The 17096-nt window shown below is 36.5% G+C and overlaps 1 protein-coding gene across 3 annotated transcripts in view; it reads left to right on the plus strand.

Annotated features, from left to right (window-relative positions):
• MCF2L (MCF.2 cell line derived transforming sequence like) overlaps positions 1-17096 on the plus strand; it is a 141303-nt gene that overhangs the window by 115098 nt on the left and 9109 nt on the right. For all 3 annotated transcript variants that reach the window (XM_065741056.1, XM_065741054.1, XM_065741055.1), the window contains 17 exons: positions 489-638; positions 1383-1507; positions 2979-3093; positions 4032-4151; positions 5015-5206; positions 5386-5577; positions 6276-6435; positions 6583-6653; positions 7682-7758; positions 8714-8780; positions 11308-11423; positions 12228-12297; positions 14038-14130; positions 14264-14356; positions 15116-15241; positions 15895-16116; positions 16982-17074. In XM_065741056.1, coding sequence (XP_065597128.1) covers positions 489-638; positions 1383-1507; positions 2979-3093; positions 4032-4151; positions 5015-5206; positions 5386-5577; positions 6276-6435; positions 6583-6653; positions 7682-7758; positions 8714-8780; positions 11308-11423; positions 12228-12297; positions 14038-14130; positions 14264-14356; positions 15116-15241; positions 15895-16116; positions 16982-17074 — 2082 coding nt within the window. The remainder of the gene's footprint in view (positions 1-488; positions 639-1382; positions 1508-2978; positions 3094-4031; positions 4152-5014; positions 5207-5385; positions 5578-6275; positions 6436-6582; positions 6654-7681; positions 7759-8713; positions 8781-11307; positions 11424-12227; positions 12298-14037; positions 14131-14263; positions 14357-15115; positions 15242-15894; positions 16117-16981; positions 17075-17096) is intronic.

Here is a 17096-nt window from a genome sequence, read left to right on the forward strand (position 1 = left end):
CTTAGCTGTTCTTTTAACTTTTCAGTTTCATGAGCTCTTCTGTTTTATACCCTGTCATTTATAAAACATATTCCAAGTGATGCAAGTTGACTTGCTCTGAGTGAGATTATGTTCCCAATGGTACTTAGTCATATTAGAGAAATATGAGTAATAACTTGGGAGTGGTTTTCTGACTGCTTGGAGCAAAGGAACTACAGTGTATTGTTGTGTTGAAGCATGTTGTTTTTGCTACAAGAAAGAAAAAGCTCAAGTTGTAAAATAAATAGATTTTAAAAATATGAGGAAGATGTAGCTGATACGAGCCTAGGAAAAACATACAATTAAGGAATTAATGGTGATGGTATCTTTGCTTACAAAGTGATGCTTTGACCATTTTTTAATCATGTAATTCATCTGCTCAAGTTTGTTCTGTGAGTTATATTTTGTGTGTGTTTGTACATGTGCATGCGATGAGCATGAAACATCATTAATGATTTTTATTCCAAAAGGCTATAGAAGGTTTTGCCCAAAAGGTTAAGCAAACAGCTCAGATTCTTCAGTCCTTTGGGACTGAACTGGCTGAAACAGAGCTACCAAATGATGTGCAATCAACCAGCTCCCTTCTTGCAACACACACGGAAAAGAAGGACAAAATGAAGGTACGTATGTTTTATTAATACATTGTCTTCTAGTTCAAGTGTTTGTAATTTATAGCTAATACTGATAATAAAAAGACTGGAGGGTATTCAGTTATTAGATGCTGAAGCTAATAGATTATGATAATTAAATCATTGCATTAACATTTCACCAACATTGTTTTTCTTGGTTTCAAGTTAAGAATCCTCTTTCAGTTTTCAATAAGGACAGTTGTTAGAGCTAAGTATACTTATGTACAGATACATAATGATTTGTGTATGGAAACAAATACCCTTATATGAAGTGAGGGTTTAATTTGTAGCTTTGTTTATAGTAATAAATTTTATTGTATTTACATGCTAAAAAATGTATGACCTCTTGAAGAATGCACAAATGTTCTTTCAAATCAGCTTAATAGAAAAATGTTTAGGAGTCTCAAAACTATACATTTAAAGTTTGTGAGATAATTGTAGCACAGAGAGAAGCTAGAAGATTCTGTCACTAAAGTTTAGCTCAATGTAATACGGTTTTAAGACCCATAATCTGACATATAGCATTTAGTATCTTTGTTGTCAATACTGCTTTTAATCAAACTATGCTTGTGTTAATTGCTGTTACAAACAAAGTATTTTGTCCAGTTTGATGCCTAGAGGAGTCTGTTTAAGCAAACTAAAAAATCCCCAGTAATAACAGAATTCTTCCATGTGGGGTTTTTCTTGTTTGTTTTTTGCTTGTTTTATTGTTTTTGTTCTTGTTTTGTTTTGTAGGAAGATATAAGGTTAGCAGTAGAACAGGGAGATGATATCCTTGGAAGTATTACAAAGCCAGTTACTGAGAACCCTGAATACAAACTGAATCAAGACCAACTAGACAATCAAACTACAGTAAAAAGGTGAGAGGAGTGAAATACTGAACATGCTGCTTCTGTTTTTGACCCCTGCCTGACTGTTTTCCTTAATTCTATATGTATGCTTAGCAAGTGTGCAAACAATGCAGTATGAATAGATAAAAGATACTTTCAGAAACAACTCTGCTGTTATCAGATCTGCCTTAAGCAAAGATATCCTCTGATGTCCACTACTAGATCACAAGAATATAAAGAAACCTATCTGAAAGGGCTCCTAACACTGCTCACATCTTATCAAAGTAATTAGAAGCCTTTAAAGGGCTATTATGGACTACTTTACTCTTGGAGTATCATCTATGTACAAACTCCCTGTGTGCTTCTTCTGGGCAAGTAATAGATTTTCTTTTTATTTGCTTCTCCCACCACCCTTAAATTATTGCCAATTTTGAAGACATCATATCATCATAGCACAGATGTAAACTTGAACAAAGCTATAAAAGCATAGCTCATTTCCCCAAGGCAGTAATCTGCATTCTTTTTTTTGTCTGTCATTCCATGTTTCTGTTACCCTTGGACTGATTTTTCTTTCCAAGTGAGTGTCGCTTCTAATGGACAAATCTTGGCAAAAGTCACTTCTTTGGAGTCATTGCTGCTATTAGCTATCTGAAGGATAATCAGGGTGGAGGTGGGGGTTGTTAACTTACCCAAAATGTTCCACTTGATACAGTACCTGACAAAAGTTGCATTAAACTGTGTGTCTGCCTTTTCTTTTTCTAATTAGGTTTAATTTGCAAATCCAGGGTTCGTTTCTGTTCTATTAAGGATAAAACTTCAGATTCTGTCATCCAGCCTTTTTTTTGGGTGTAGCCTAAATACAACAAAGCATGTTGTATGGTCCATAGAATACCACAATGTCAAATACACTACTAGAAGAAAGGTTGAAAAGTGAAGTCTTGAGGAATTCTGCTAGAATTATAATTGAAGAAGGTTCTTTCCATTTCAGTACTGCTACATGCCTATGTTATTAAAGCAGTCTCTCTGCTCAGAAGAGGAGCAGTGACCTTCAGTTTTTTGCTCTAAGGGATGAAATGTAAGGGCAGCTGGCTGGTCATAGCAGCACAAATTTATTGCTTCATTTTTTTCTTTATAGCTCAAAGCTTGGGCTCTTCAGAGTCTAAGCCCACGTGCATTTGTATGTTTCTATTTGCAAGCCCTATGTCCCCAGGTCAGAGCTGAGAAGCAGTATTTGCAGCAGCTACCTACAAATGAGTGCTTGACAGTTTCTCAGAACTTAATGTTTGTTTTGGATTCCAGCTTCACATCAATGTTATTCTTGAAAAATAAAATTCCATGCAATACTCAAAAAAAGTTTCCTGAATCCAGATTAATATTTTTTTCTGGTAAACAGTGCTTTGAAGAGACTTCTTATTAAATGTGGAAGGGTGTATTATCCTTGAAGGTTGCAACCCCCATTCTTACAGTTTGTTTTTTTGTTGTTGGTTATTTGTTCTTCAAGGCTTTTGGCTCAGTTGTATGAAACAGAGTCTGCCTTTGATGAGTTTTGGATTAAGCACCAGCAAAAACTTGAGCAGTGTCTGCACCTTCGGAATTTTGAACAGAATTTTAGAGAGGTGAGAACTTCTTGGTGGCAGTCAATATTTGGTAATGTAGAAGTGATTCAGAAGCAAATACTTTCACTCTTGTTTTCACAGCTCTTCTGTGTGTACTTGAAAGCTTTTTCCATTTTTTTTCTCTGACGTGTCCTTACTTGACATCTTGCTATCTTTACTACCTTGAATACTTGGCTATAGAGACATAATAGCTTCTCTTCTGCAGTGTTATTTTTTTTCCACTGGCCCAGCAGTGTATAAGCATTTGAGAACTCCTTTGAAATCTATTCTCTACCACAGAAGCATAATGTGCTGGCTGCAAGGCTTTCATCTTGCCAATAGGCCCTTTTATGGAACCAAGACTTACCTAAACCTTTTGGCTGAAGTTTTATAAAGCAGTCTCCAGCACTGTGGGTGGGAAGTTGCAACCACAACATTAGAAGCTGGGTGGAGGCTGAACTAAAATTTTTACAGCCAGTTTATGATCTCATGTTAGTTTAATGCATGTGCTTTATTGCACCTATGGACACTTTACTCTGGAGTAGCTGATCTCAGAGTAGGGTCCCTGTTTCTCCCCAGGATTAACATTCAAAAACCACATTACAAATATGTGTATATGTGTCTTTCTCTAAACCAATTGGTACAATGAGGACCTCTCTCTCATGCTGTGCTCTCTATGTTAATATCAGATTGCACTATTGTCATATGGTGAAAGCTAGATGATAAATTCATCCTAGTTTTTTTTTTTTTTCTAGTAGCAGAAAACATAATGCTCAGAAAACAAGGTTACTTCATTCCCATTTCTTTGTGTTTGATTTTAGTTTTAACTGGGGGGTAGATTTTTGTCTTTGCCTCAGTAACTCTAAGTCTCCAGAATGAGAATACTGACTTGCAGCTATTTGACTGCACCTCCAGAGGCTCAGTCATCCTCGTTGTAACATACATGTATCTAATTTCAGGTTAAAGCAGCTTTGGATATTGTGTCTGAGAGGCTGTCAGCTTTCACAGATGTGGGAAACAGCTGCTCACATGTGGAGCACATTTTGAAAGATCTTGCCAACTTTGAAGAAAAATCATTTGTAAGAATTCTACAGTTCTCTGTATTTCTAGCATAAGCATGTGTTTATAGAGAGAAGTGATATTTAATTAGTGAAATATTGTATAACCAGAGCTTAAACTAACAGCAGGGCAGAACTAAGTGTCTATTCCAAGTTAGTTCTGCACATTACTATAAAGTTTTTAACCATCGAAGTGGCCCATTTCTCAGGCGACCCTTAATAAAGAGCAGAGTGACTCTAATCATAAGGCCAATATGACTGGTTCATGGAAGACTTCGATGAAATGACAACATAGCCAAGTTCTGCACTCAATGATCAAGGGGGTTGGGAGGGGGTACTTCCATTCTTATGAAAATACTTACTGCTTTAAATGCCAGAAATTAGGCAACTTCATGTTGTGTACACAGTATGGTAAAACACGATCAACAGAAATACACTCTGAAATGTAGAAGAGGAACATAAATAACATATTAAGACCTGTGTGTCATATAAGTGAGACTGTTGCTCTTGAGGCTGAGGTGCTAGAGTAATGTTCTTTTTATTTCAGTTCGGATAGCTTCTGAACTCCAAGTTGCACATGTATACTCACAAACATACTTCTGAATAGCTAAGGCATACAAGGGCTAAAAGTGGTTCCTTCACAGGGGCTGTGTGTTTAAATTCTTTCATGTTTCTGAAGTGTCTGACACAGTAAAGCAGGAGGCATGAAAGTTTTTCGTCATCTGGAAAGATAGGAAATCACTTTGATTTGTTAACCAAGACACATTTGTATTCTGTATCAATCTGTGTTTGTAGTGTGCAGAAACAGATAATTAAAGTTATATTTTTTTTAGTTGATGTTGACTCAAGGAAAGATATACCTCAATCAATGCTTGCTTTCTTAGGAAACTGTAGCAAAAGCCAGAATGCTAGCTTCAGAGTGTGACGCTTTTATTAAGAACAATCATTATGCTTTGGACTCCATTACTCCAAAATGCAGTGAACTTCATAATCTTTGTGATGCCTTCACTACTGAGATGGAACGGAAGAGGAATGTTCTTAATAAATCTCTAGAACTGCATGGCTTACTGGAAAAGGTAAATTTTCTATGGAGCAGTTTTGTTTCCTGTCTTGTGTACTAAAACCTCCATCAACACATTGTAACAGCTTGGGTATACTGGACGTTTTATCCTTGAATAGCTGAATTAATCACAAGCAGTTAGTGTTTGATGTTGACATGAATGCATTCTGAGCCTGTTCTCTTCTTTGTTTTCAGTCTATGAAGTGGTGTGATGAAGGAATTTATCTTCTGGCTTCACAGCCTGTGGATAAGTGTCAGTCTCAGGATGGTGCAGAATCAGCACTACAGGAGATTGAGAAATTCCTAGACACTGGTGCAGGCAATAAAATTAAGGAGCTGGATAAAATTTACATAGAGTATGAACGCATCCTCAATGAGGACCTAAAGGTACCTTAATTTATTCATGTATTTATGCATCCATTTGTTAAATTTAAAATTGGTATCTTGCACGGCCCTTGATAAAGCTAATCCTCCTAGGTGACTTCATGCCCTATATCAGAGCAGCAGAGCAGGTACTTACTGGAAAGCTGACAGATTGTCTGAGGTGGTAGTCAGATTGTATCTTTGGACAGATACCAAGGGATCGGAACCAATTAATGACAACTTAAATTGTTCAGATAGTAGCATTGTTGGTTTTTTTAATAAATCTCCAATCTTTCGAGTACTCAAAATATTTTTTTTATAGTAAAAACATGATTTTCCATCATATTTGCACAACTTCTAGAAAAAAAACAGTTACAAAATAGGACTTCAAAATACACCCCCTTTTCTTGTCGATGGCTCTGTTATAAAGGAGACATTAGACGCTTTCAAGAAAACTTTATAGTTTTTACTTTTTTCTTAAATCAAATGTTGAACCCCATTGGTTTTCCTACAGAAATAAGAAAGAATGTTCTGTGACAATATGTTCCAACCTTAAGTATGCTAAATAACTGTAAATTATGCCTTGTTAGAAGTGAAGAGTAGGGTAGTATTTTACTGTGTGGTATGAAAGCAATAGTCATTGCAAATCAATGCACCGCAAGTATAGCTCATTGATAGGTCTCTGAGAGTGATTTTTATTTTTCTTCGTGTGGCAATGGTAGGAACATGTACAAAAGGTTTTCCTGAAGCAAGTAAGCATGGAAGAAATGTTTCAGAAGAGACAAGTCAGTCTTAAGAAACTGGCAGCTAAGCAAATGCGTCCTGTTCAGCCAGTTGCACCTAGACCCGAAGCCTTTGTAAAATCTCCTTGTACCTCTCCAGGTAAGTAAATGTAGTAGAGTTAAGTAATTTTTTACACTGTGTTGAGAAACTTGAAGAAACTTTCAGCCGTAATTTGTGGTTGTACAAACATCTGTGTTAGATCCGCTCAAGTTCTGACTGCTGTTTGAATCTGGTTTATATGCTTAGGTCTTCAAAGAGATTGTGTATCCAACACAGAAAGCGGTGTGCTTCGGAAAGTAAACTACAGAAGAGGAAAGGTAACATTCTTTTCTGTGTTTTTCATGTACGCGCTACTTGAGAAAGTCATAACACAATGGAATATTCAACACCTTCAAGAAGAATGAGGCTATTTCACTGAAAATGTGCTGATACTGCCCCTATCAAAGTAACTCTAGTTTAAATAAAGACTGCTTTGTCACAGGGCCGAGTATGAGAGGGTAAAGTAAATAGCTGCCTATATTAGGAAAAATGTTAGGGGCAGCAAAATGTAAAATCTATGAACAGGAAACATTTATTATTTGCCAGTAGTAATTGGCTACCCTTAAAACTAGCAGAAGTGAAAAGGTAGTTGTCATTGGCTCAAAGAAAGCTTCACCTGACCTAATGGGTTGCCATTCCCAAGTGGGGAAGGTCTTCCTGCTCCGCCTCCAGCAAGGAAAATAATCTGACGGCAGCAGCAGAAACAAATAGTTTCTCACTGAGTTAGAGAGTTGAATTAACTCAGTAAAGGTTCAGCAAGAGTCAAGAGATGACGCAAGGAGAGGGACAAGGCTGTATGTCCAGTAGGGACAAAAGTTGGAGAAAAGGGTTGGTTTGTGGGGGAACTGGAAGAAGAACATTTTTATTTTAAGTGGAAGTTTGAATTAGCTTAGACATTACAATAAAATTTGTAAAAGGGATCTTCTACCAAGTTAGTAAGTTACCAGAAAGTTAGCACAGCACCTGATTTTTAGCTTGGAAAGCAGACTAAGGGCAGCATTGCCTCCAAGATTATGCTGATGCTGTGATGTTATTTTACCTCAGAGGGATCTTGAGCCTCCGTCTTTTCTAATCTGACCTTTGACAGTGAGCTCCCTGTATCTAAATGTTCATGCATGTTTTGAGATATTCAGGTTGACTTGGATTTTTTTTCACTGAGTTTCTGCAAAATGACTTCATTTTTAGTGGAGTAGAGCCTTTCCTGTGAAAGCTCATGCAAATAGACCTGAGTGCAAAGCTCAATATTTTCAAGTGCCTTTCTCCCCTCCATGTTATGCTGTGATAATTCGTTTGTTTCTTTCTTTAGAGTGAAATGAGTGAACTCCATCAAAGCAGAGGAGGCTCTACAATGGATGATGAAGAAAACCTAGCTGTGTTACGGCAGTAAGTGTATTTTGATAAACAACAAATGTTCTTTCTCTGATTTGATTCCAGTGCAGTCTGAGTTTGGCTAGAGATTTGATAAGACAAGTATGCTGCTATGCTTTGTACATGGAAGAAGATATTTCAGACTGTCTTTAGCATTATTTAAAGTTTATATAGCATCAGAGTCTAGCTCTGCTGCAGAAAGATAATACTATGGGAGGATAATTACATATTTTCATTCCAGAGATGATACAGTTTTGAGGAATAAGCCTCCTGTAAATCTGTCAGAGACTTTGGTCTCTGTGCTTCAGAAAGCAATTTTATTTGATTCTATTTAGACTCTGACCTTAAGAACTTCCCTGTATTAAAACTAAGTAACATCCCTTATACCATCTGCAAGTAGTACAGATGAACTTGCATTTCTAACTGAAAACTGGATATTCTCACAGTCTTCTCACTATTATAACTGTGTGTTAAATCATCTGAAATCACAAAGGCTAGGGGGAGAAGCAAGCATGCATGCCTAATTACTAAGGAAAACTAACCTTAAAAAGAGGTACTGTTACTTTTAAGTTACCGTAAATGCCTCAAATTCAAAATGATCAGTGTAACTAGAAACCTTTGCACCTCTAACTTCAGCTCCTGTAATGTTTGCAAATGCTATATAACCAGATTTTATATATAGAATGATAAAAGCTGTTCACTGCTTCTGTTCAGCTCCTATGATGCTTAAAATTCCAGCTTTGGCTCCCCCCCTATTTAAACACATTTTCAACTTCAAAATGTTTAAAAAATGCATGCTTCTCAGCATGGGTACATAAACTATGGACATAAATATCCATGACAATCACATTTCATGTTACTTCAGAAAACAAATGATTTCCAGTTGAAGTAGAAACCTACAGAGTTAACATTGCCTTAATACTTTGTAGGAGTGAATAGGCCTTCCTTAATTATCATTCTTTGTTTACAGGCATGTAATGAATGAACTTATTGAAACTGAACGAGCATATGTGGAAGAACTTCTCTGTGTTCTTGAGGTAAAGATTTAAATTTCACTTTGACTGATCTGAATCTGTTGCTGTTCCGTTTCATGGATGTTCTTACGCTTCATCTATATGATGCTTATCCTTTTCTTGTCAAGCAGTGTGGTTGCCACATCTCCCTGCTCTCGTCATATTTTCAGAGGCAAGAACACGCTTTCCTAAAAATATGCATCTAGGAGTTCGTATTAGCAATTAGCAGAAGAAAGATGTGCCTAACTATTTAGGTAGAATACAGTGAGATTTGTAATGATCATTAATTTTTTTAGAATTTTTGGAATGTGAATTTGCTTTGAGAGAATCTTGTGTCGGAGGGGCAAATCTATTAATCACATCCTTCTTTGTAGGCCTTTAAGTAACCTTCCAAGTATCCCAGGTGCAGCTATGACTACAGAGTATCTTGTATTATTAATAACTTGATTCAAGATTATGAAGGCAACAAAAGTGTTTCTTTCCTTCACACTCATGAAGACATAATTGCATTACTTGCAAGTTACTTCTAGAATAGCAAAGTTCTGTATTCTTTTTAAGTACTGACACATGGATACAACTTTTTTTTTTTTTTTTTTGCTGTTGTTGTACTCCAGTCTGGTTTTGAAGATATTAAAGCTGAAGATTACTTGATAGTGGCTGTAATCAGGATGAATGGGAACTGAGCCAACTGGGTACTTCTGGTATCCATGCCAATTTTAGGCTCTGCTATAGGAGCTGTCTTATTTTATGGACTAGGAGCAGAAATTTCTGGGGTACATATCTTCAAGTAAGAGTAGTACTGTGAACTCTGACTTTGCTTTTGCTGTTTGTGGTCAGTTTCCAATAGTGTTCCTGTCCTGCATTTTGTCCAAGTGCCAATGTCAGGACAGCTATGTCTGGTGTATGGTAATAAGGCAATGTAGGTCTAGAGAGGTCCTTAAGGATTGCTTTGTTCTTTGCTTTTGTATGCCATGTTATCTATATAATTCTGTTAAAATCAAGGTTCAAATGGCTTTAGGATTTTGAGTCCTTCCTGCTACCACTGGAGGTACTGTAGAATCTTTCTATTCCTCTGGTATTCTAGTTTTACATAGAGTATAGTGCAAACTTCTTGTCTTGAAAAGTCAAGTTCTCTTTGTTTTCTGCCAGTATGATAGACTCTCCAGCGCTCTGATCATTCCAATCACACTTCTCTCTACCTCTGTGCAGTTTGGGATTCATCACTCTCGAATCTAGGTGATGAGAACTGCCAACAGTAATTCTGGATCAGATCCTTGCTGATGTATGGCAATGGCAGTCTTCCAGCTTTTGAGTGATTCTTAGTTAAGAATTTTTTATTTGTAAAAACTATATGTTAACACATAGTTAAGACTATTTCCCTGAATCAAATTCTTTAGGCTAGATGACTTTATCAGCCAGTTCTTCTCCTACAACTTCTGGTTTGGGCTTTACTTCAAAATTTAAGTCTTGGTTGCATGGTATGTTGTTGCTTATCATTCCTTTTAACTTGTCACTTTGTTGTAGCTCAGTGAAGATTATTATAAATAGTTGTCACTAATACAGTTATTTTTTTTCTGTGACAACTGTGTTGAGAGCAAGAGAGAGAAATCTAAACTAGGTTACATCATCTTCCTTCAACTGTTTAACGCAGTAATAGCTAAATCTTGCATCATTCCTATCACTTGTCCAATCCACGTGATCTGTTCTCCACTGCATATGGTTTTGTTCAATTCCCCTTAATAAACTGACAAATTCAAAGGAAGTCATCTAAGCCGAGGGACCTTTCTTCTGTTTTGGAGGTGCTGAGTGCCTTTTAGTCACATGGAAGTCTAAGAAATGCAGGTACCATTAGCTCACGTTAAATGAAGCCACTCTTTCACACTTGCTGTGTACACTACTGACACAGATACTTTTTCCTTTTTTCTTCTGGTAGAACTTTTAATCACAGATTAGTAACATCAGGGTAAGAGAAGAGGAGAACACTCTTGAGCTAAAGCCATGTGTGCACCTCCTTTTCCTTATTTGCGCCAAATATGTGCATAAGGGAATGTGGCATTACGTTACACAGATGATGTCAGAATCTTAAGGTAATGCCTTGGTGGCAAATCTAATGAAAATATCTTAAAAATAAAAAATGCAACTTAATGGTTTCTGTTTCCTTTAGAAATAAATGTAGTCCTCCTGCTCCCTCTTCTCAATAGCTAAAACCAGCATGAAGATTTGAGTATGTACTGGAATTGTGGCTTTAAACACAGATATGTAAAATCTAATGCAAAGTGCAAACTATAATGTCTGAACAATATGGGAATACATAGTCTCTGGTGGAAATAATTGCAAACTGTTTTATCTTAGCTGCATTAAAAATTGCAGTAATTATTCATGTGTATTTTGAAGAGCTTGGGTGCATCTTGCTGGACTGATGGAAGAGACTTTGTAGATTTATTTCATTATTAATGCTTAACTCTTTCTTTGCTCTGTTTATCAGCTCACTGAGCTAAACTGCCCTATCAAAGGGAGGAAGGTAATAAGTGTTCCCTCTTCTGTGTTCAAGGGTTATGCTGCAGAGATGGACAATCCCTTAATGGCTCACCTCATTTCACCAGAACTCCAAAACAAGAAGGATATTTTGTTTGGGAATATGGAAGAAATTTATCACTTTCACAACAGGTGAGAATTTGCATTCAGATGTAAAAGTTACATTTGAATGGGATATTTCTAAATGATCCTTACTGAGTCTCATCTAGCTATCTATCAAGTCTATCAAGTCAAAATTGATATTGCATTGGAGAAGAAACATTTGAATAATGTTTTCAGAACACTGTTAACATTTCGCATCTTCTTGAAAAGTATTATGCTCTGATTACAAGCTAATTATAGCAAAGTTCATTTGCTTTTTTTGGTTTATTTTATTTTTAAACTTGCTATGGAGAGTGAATTTCTATCCAAAATCGTAGATTTTTCAATGCCCTTGCATCTGATTTAGATTATTTAATTTTTATACTTGAATGACCTTATTGCTGCTAGAGAGATATATCTTCACATGGTAATATTTTCTAACTGTATAAACAAGTATTTTAAAGACAGACATATTAAGTAGATGTTTATTTTTTAGGAAAAACTAGACTTCAGGTTTTGTCACTTTTTTATTTGCCTTGTGTTGTTTGATAGCTTTTGGAAGGAAAAAAAACCCCTAAATTTTACAAATCCTACTACTAAATACACAAGGCAGGGAAACAAAAACATTTTACCTGCACCAAAATCTTATGTTTGGTTGTAGCAACATAAAGCTAAAAGAAAGTTATCAGAATGTGTTTATTTTGCCACCCCATCTTAAAAACATGATCTAGGGCAGCTTTGTTTAGTTTCATAATACAGAATTACAGCTCTACTTTAAGTTTAGACAATGAATTGTAAGAATGAGAATGTTTACAACTGTCTTTGTGTGCTCTAAGAAAATCTTCTTCCTTATAGAATATTCTTGAGAGAACTAGAAAATTACGTAGAATACCCAGAACTGGTAGGGCGGTGCTTTCTGGATCAGGTATGTGTCATCTTCAGCTGACATTTCATATCCTCTTCTAAGGCTGTTACAGGTGTGTGTAATAATTGCCACTAGATCGCCTTTGTTTTGAACAGATTAGAGAGTTGGGGATATTTTCCAGTGTGGGTTGTAATTGATTTTGATAGGAAGAGCTACTGCCATTTTGAAATAAAATTGCTTTATTAAAGTTGCGGTTAGAAAAACATGACAAAGCATCATGTGCTGGATCATTTGACATGACTATTACTGATTATTTTACTTGATTAGCTTATCTTACTGGAAAATATTTTTTATTGCAAAAACAGAAAGCTATGAAGAAATACAACTTTTTAAACTGAGATTTATTAAGCAATGAGTTTCACTTGTATACCAAAAACTAAATAGCAGTTCCTTCCAGTACTTGAGGGGAGCTTAGAGTCAGAAGAGAAAACAACTTTTTATGCAGTTTGATAGTAATAGGATAAGGAGGAGTGGCTTTAAACTAAAAGAGAGATTTAGGTTAGATGGTAGGTGTAAATTCTTTACTCAGGGAGTGGTGATGCCCTGGCACAGGCTGCCCAGAGAAACTGTGGGTGCCCCATCCCTGAACAGCCTGATCAGGTGGGGAACAGTCCTGTCCTATGGAAATCAAACTCCTTCTGTTACAGCTTCAGTAGTAAGCAACAAAAGTTCCTGGGGGAGGGGGAGACGCTCCACTCTTTCCTATTTACTTGGTACATCTGTAGAGATGTTTTTTCCTAGGAAGGACTGAGTGACTTCCATACTTGCTTGACTTCCTGCCTAGCTTTTCCATTGAATCTGTAGTTACTGTGACATTTTCAATGCAGTCTTATTTTCTTTTGCTTTCAACAAATGTTGAACTGATGCTATTTAATTACTAGCTCACTTAAGTTGGCAAATGTGTGTGAACAGAGAGGATAGTGAATGTTCTGCCAAATTAGAAAGGGAAACTGAGGCCAGTCTAGGTTTGTGATAAGGTGATTGTGGAGCCCTTCTAATGGCTATAGGGGTGTACAAGATCACTCATGTGGGATTTTTAAAAAGTAATTGGATTTTTTTTATTAACTAAAGAGATCAGCATCTAAACAGTATCCCATTTGAGGTCAACTGAGGGTCTCTACTATTCTTGGGCTGGCCATTTCCTCTCTGTAAGAAATTTCACACAGGAAGTGAGAGTTTCATGAATAACCAAATGAAAATAATAGTTTGCCTATGTGAAGTCTCTTGGAGCAACAGGAGCACTATGGGACTTGTGTAAGCAAACACGAATGATGAATATCCAGTTCTTGAAGACAAAGTTGAAGTGATAAGAGGCAACAAATAGTTGGTCCACTTCCAGTGAAAAACACATTCACAAAATGCAAACGCATTAAGAAAGAAGGGCAAATGTTTTTTAGTAAGTTGTGCAGAGAGGAATCATGTTCTGGCATTAATTGAATTAAATTAAAAGACCCCTTATTTTTCATATGGTGGCATAAATGCATTTGTAAATGTAACTTGTACTTCTTTGTAAGGTATTTTATGTTCAATTGAAGTCATAATTAATGATCATTTTATTTGTTTGTTCCATGTACAGAATGAGTAGCTGTTAGAAAATCAGTGGTTTTGAAAAATTGTTGTTTGTTAGGGATGCCTTAAGGAGTTGTCCTTTTTCCTTAGACTTGCTGACTGGAAAATTCTTAAGAACTTTGTCTATTAATAAAAACAGTAATTTATTTTTACTCTTCTCCCCAATTTCAGATGGAAGATTTCCAGATTTATGAGAAATACTGTCAAAACAAACCTCGATCTGAAAGTTTGTGGAGGCAATTTTCAGATTCTGTATTCTTTCAGGTATGCTTACTTGATTCTCTGAAACATATATATATATATATTTGTTGTTGTTGTTTAAAGTGATAATTTATCTCAAGTATGAATAACAAAATAAACTGATTTGTGTACTGACTAAATCTGTCACTGATTATAGGAATGTCAAAGGAAGCTCGATCACAAGCTCAGTTTGGACTCATACTTGCTGAAGCCAGTTCAAAGAATAACCAAGTACCAATTATTGCTAAAGGTATGTGTCACAAAACTGTAATGCTGACTGTATGTTTTCTTTCAAACACTGCTTTTCTCATCCTGCTGGAGAGAAATCTAAAAGTTAGCAGAGTGTTGTAATAAATCAAAATTGAGAATGCGTCCAGAAAGATTCAATTAATCAGAGTCTTCAGAGCAATTTGAATTCTAGGAAACACACTTATCTGTGGTCACTGTGTGGTATTTTTAGGAAAGATACCATTTGGATTAATTTAGATTTAATACTCTGGACAGAGGAAACAAAATGAGAGGAATGTGTTATTATTCATTTTTAAAATATATGTCTAACTTTTTGCTATGCTTGAAACTGATCTATTTTTGGGAAATGGTTGCTATGTAGACATAAGGCTCAGTAATCGTGTTTAACAATAGTTTACTCTTGAGTTAAAACTGAGTTAATTATTTTGAAAGCAAGAGCTAAAAAAATAAAATAGTACATGTGGGTTTTGGCTTTGTTTTAAGCAGTAGTGGTAAAAAATGCTCGCAAACTTAGACTTGCAAATTTCTTAGGTTGTGCTTAATAATAAGTTTAGGGGAATTAGGAGACCAGCTAGCAGCAGATAGGAGGTAAAACCTGGGGTCTTTTCAGTTAGAGCCAGTACTTAATCCACTAGATTATACAGTGTAAACTTCATTGGATGACTTTAAAAATGTAGGCCAAATTTGGTGTTAAAGTTCAAACAATCCTAGTTAACGCTGTTTGCAAAACTAAGCATGTTGTCTTTCCTTGCCTGCTCAGGAAATGCTGAAGTACAGTAAGAACTGTGAAGGTGCTGAAGATCTCCAGGAGGCATTAAATTCTATATTGGGTATTCTCAAAGCAGTTAATGATTCTATGCACCAGATAGCCATCACAGGCTATGATGTGAGTAACAGTATTCCTATTTTTTAGGTACTTCCATACGTATGATGTATTCCCTATTGTGGACTAATTATGAGAAGAATGTTTTTAAAAAACACCTTTAGACTGCATTATATAATGAAAACAGTGAAAAGATGATCTCTCCTTTCTGAGCTTTTCCTGCTATGAATAATGTTTTGCTCAATCTACTCAAGCTTTTTTTGTTTGACCTACTTGACACTAAGTTGGAAACAGAAAATTGTCCTGAACAATCTGGTTTAGCCTACTGCCAAATGGGAGTCATTTTCAGCTTCTTTGAATCCCTGTGTTAAGCCTACATCTAAAATTTCCAGGATAAGAAAACAAATGAACAGACAAATATAAGGCGCTTTGCAGTAGGCATTTGGAAAAACAGATATGTATTGTACCTCCTCTGTTTTTTATATGTGTGGATCTCTGTGTTTTCCTTTGCTACTCTTGACTGTAAAATCATGCCTGAACAGTGTAGGGGAGAGCATATTAAACACTGACTATATTTTCATTATCTTTCCAAATTCAACATAAACATTGATGTGAGAGATTACTTGGAATGACAACTTGTAACAACCTGTTCAGAGTATGTGTTTCAGTCAGATGTTACCTCTTTGTAGTTATAAATACTACTTTCTCTGTTCTAGGGAAACCTGAATGAGTTGGGCAAGCTTCTAATGCAGGGATCCTTCAATGTCTGGACTGACCATAAAAAGGGTCACTCAAAGGTGAAAGACTTGGCACGCTTCAAGCCAATGCAGCGACACCTGTTCCTCCATGAGAAAGCAGTGCTGTTCTGTAAAAAGCGAGAAGAAAATGGAGAAGGATATGAGAAGGCACCTTCTTATAGCTATAAACACTCCTTAAATGTAAGGCACTCAGCAGGCCAGGAAGGTAGTGATACTATGGGCTTAGTTGCAGTAATACACTTTTTTTTATTGCTGTTGCATTGCAGTTTTTTCAGTGTGAGCTTCACTCTTTACGGCAAATGTAACTGTTACTGTAAGGTTCATAGGTTCATAAGGTTGGAAAGGACCTATAAGATCATCTAGTCCAACCATCCTCCTATCACTATCCCTACCCAACTACTAAATCAAATCCCTTAGCACCTCATCTAAACGCTTCTTGAACAGCGCTAGGGATGGTGCCTCAACCACCTCCCTAGGCAGGCCATTCCAGTGCCTGACCACTCTTTCAGAGAAAAATGTTTCCTCAGGTCTAATCTAAATCTTCCCCGTCGCAACTTGTGGCCATTCCCTCTCGTTCTGTCATTATTTATCAGGGAGAAGAGGCCCACCCCCCCCTCACCACAACCTAAGTCTGTGACATTTTGTGTTGATGGGTGATGGTGTTGGGGGGATAAATTCTCTTTTGCAAACATCATGCCAGTCTAGCAGGATGGCAGTTGCATTAATCACTTGGAAAATGTAAAAATGGGTAGTATAAAATAGATGGAAGATTTGTCACTCTGGATCCTAAGAGATGGTTTGTGAGTCACTCTTAATTTAATGAACCTAAACCTTTCTTCCCTCTGAGGTAGCCACGCTGACACAATGCATTGAAGGCCTTGTGTCCAACGTGCAGATCATGTGCTTTCTTGCTTGCCTTGAGCAAGAAACCAAATGTGGTTTTGCTTTTCATAAGTAGGTTACCAAAGAGTACTGTTAGCCTTCTGCTGCTGTTGTTATCTGTACCATAATTTGCTAGGTCAGCTGCTGTCCTTTTTGCTTCCAGATGGCAGCAGTTGGAATAACAGAAAATGTCAAAGGTGACGCAAAGAAATTTGAGATCTGGTATAATGCAAGGGAAGAAGTTTACATCATACAGGTAACAACATTGCAAATACATT

This window comes from Cyrtonyx montezumae, unplaced genomic scaffold (assembly GCF_038088225.1).
Source record: "Cyrtonyx montezumae isolate F1298 unplaced genomic scaffold, pur_monq_1.0 scaffold_3, whole genome shotgun sequence".
NCBI classification, from domain to species: Eukaryota; Metazoa; Chordata; class Aves; order Galliformes; family Odontophoridae; genus Cyrtonyx; species Cyrtonyx montezumae.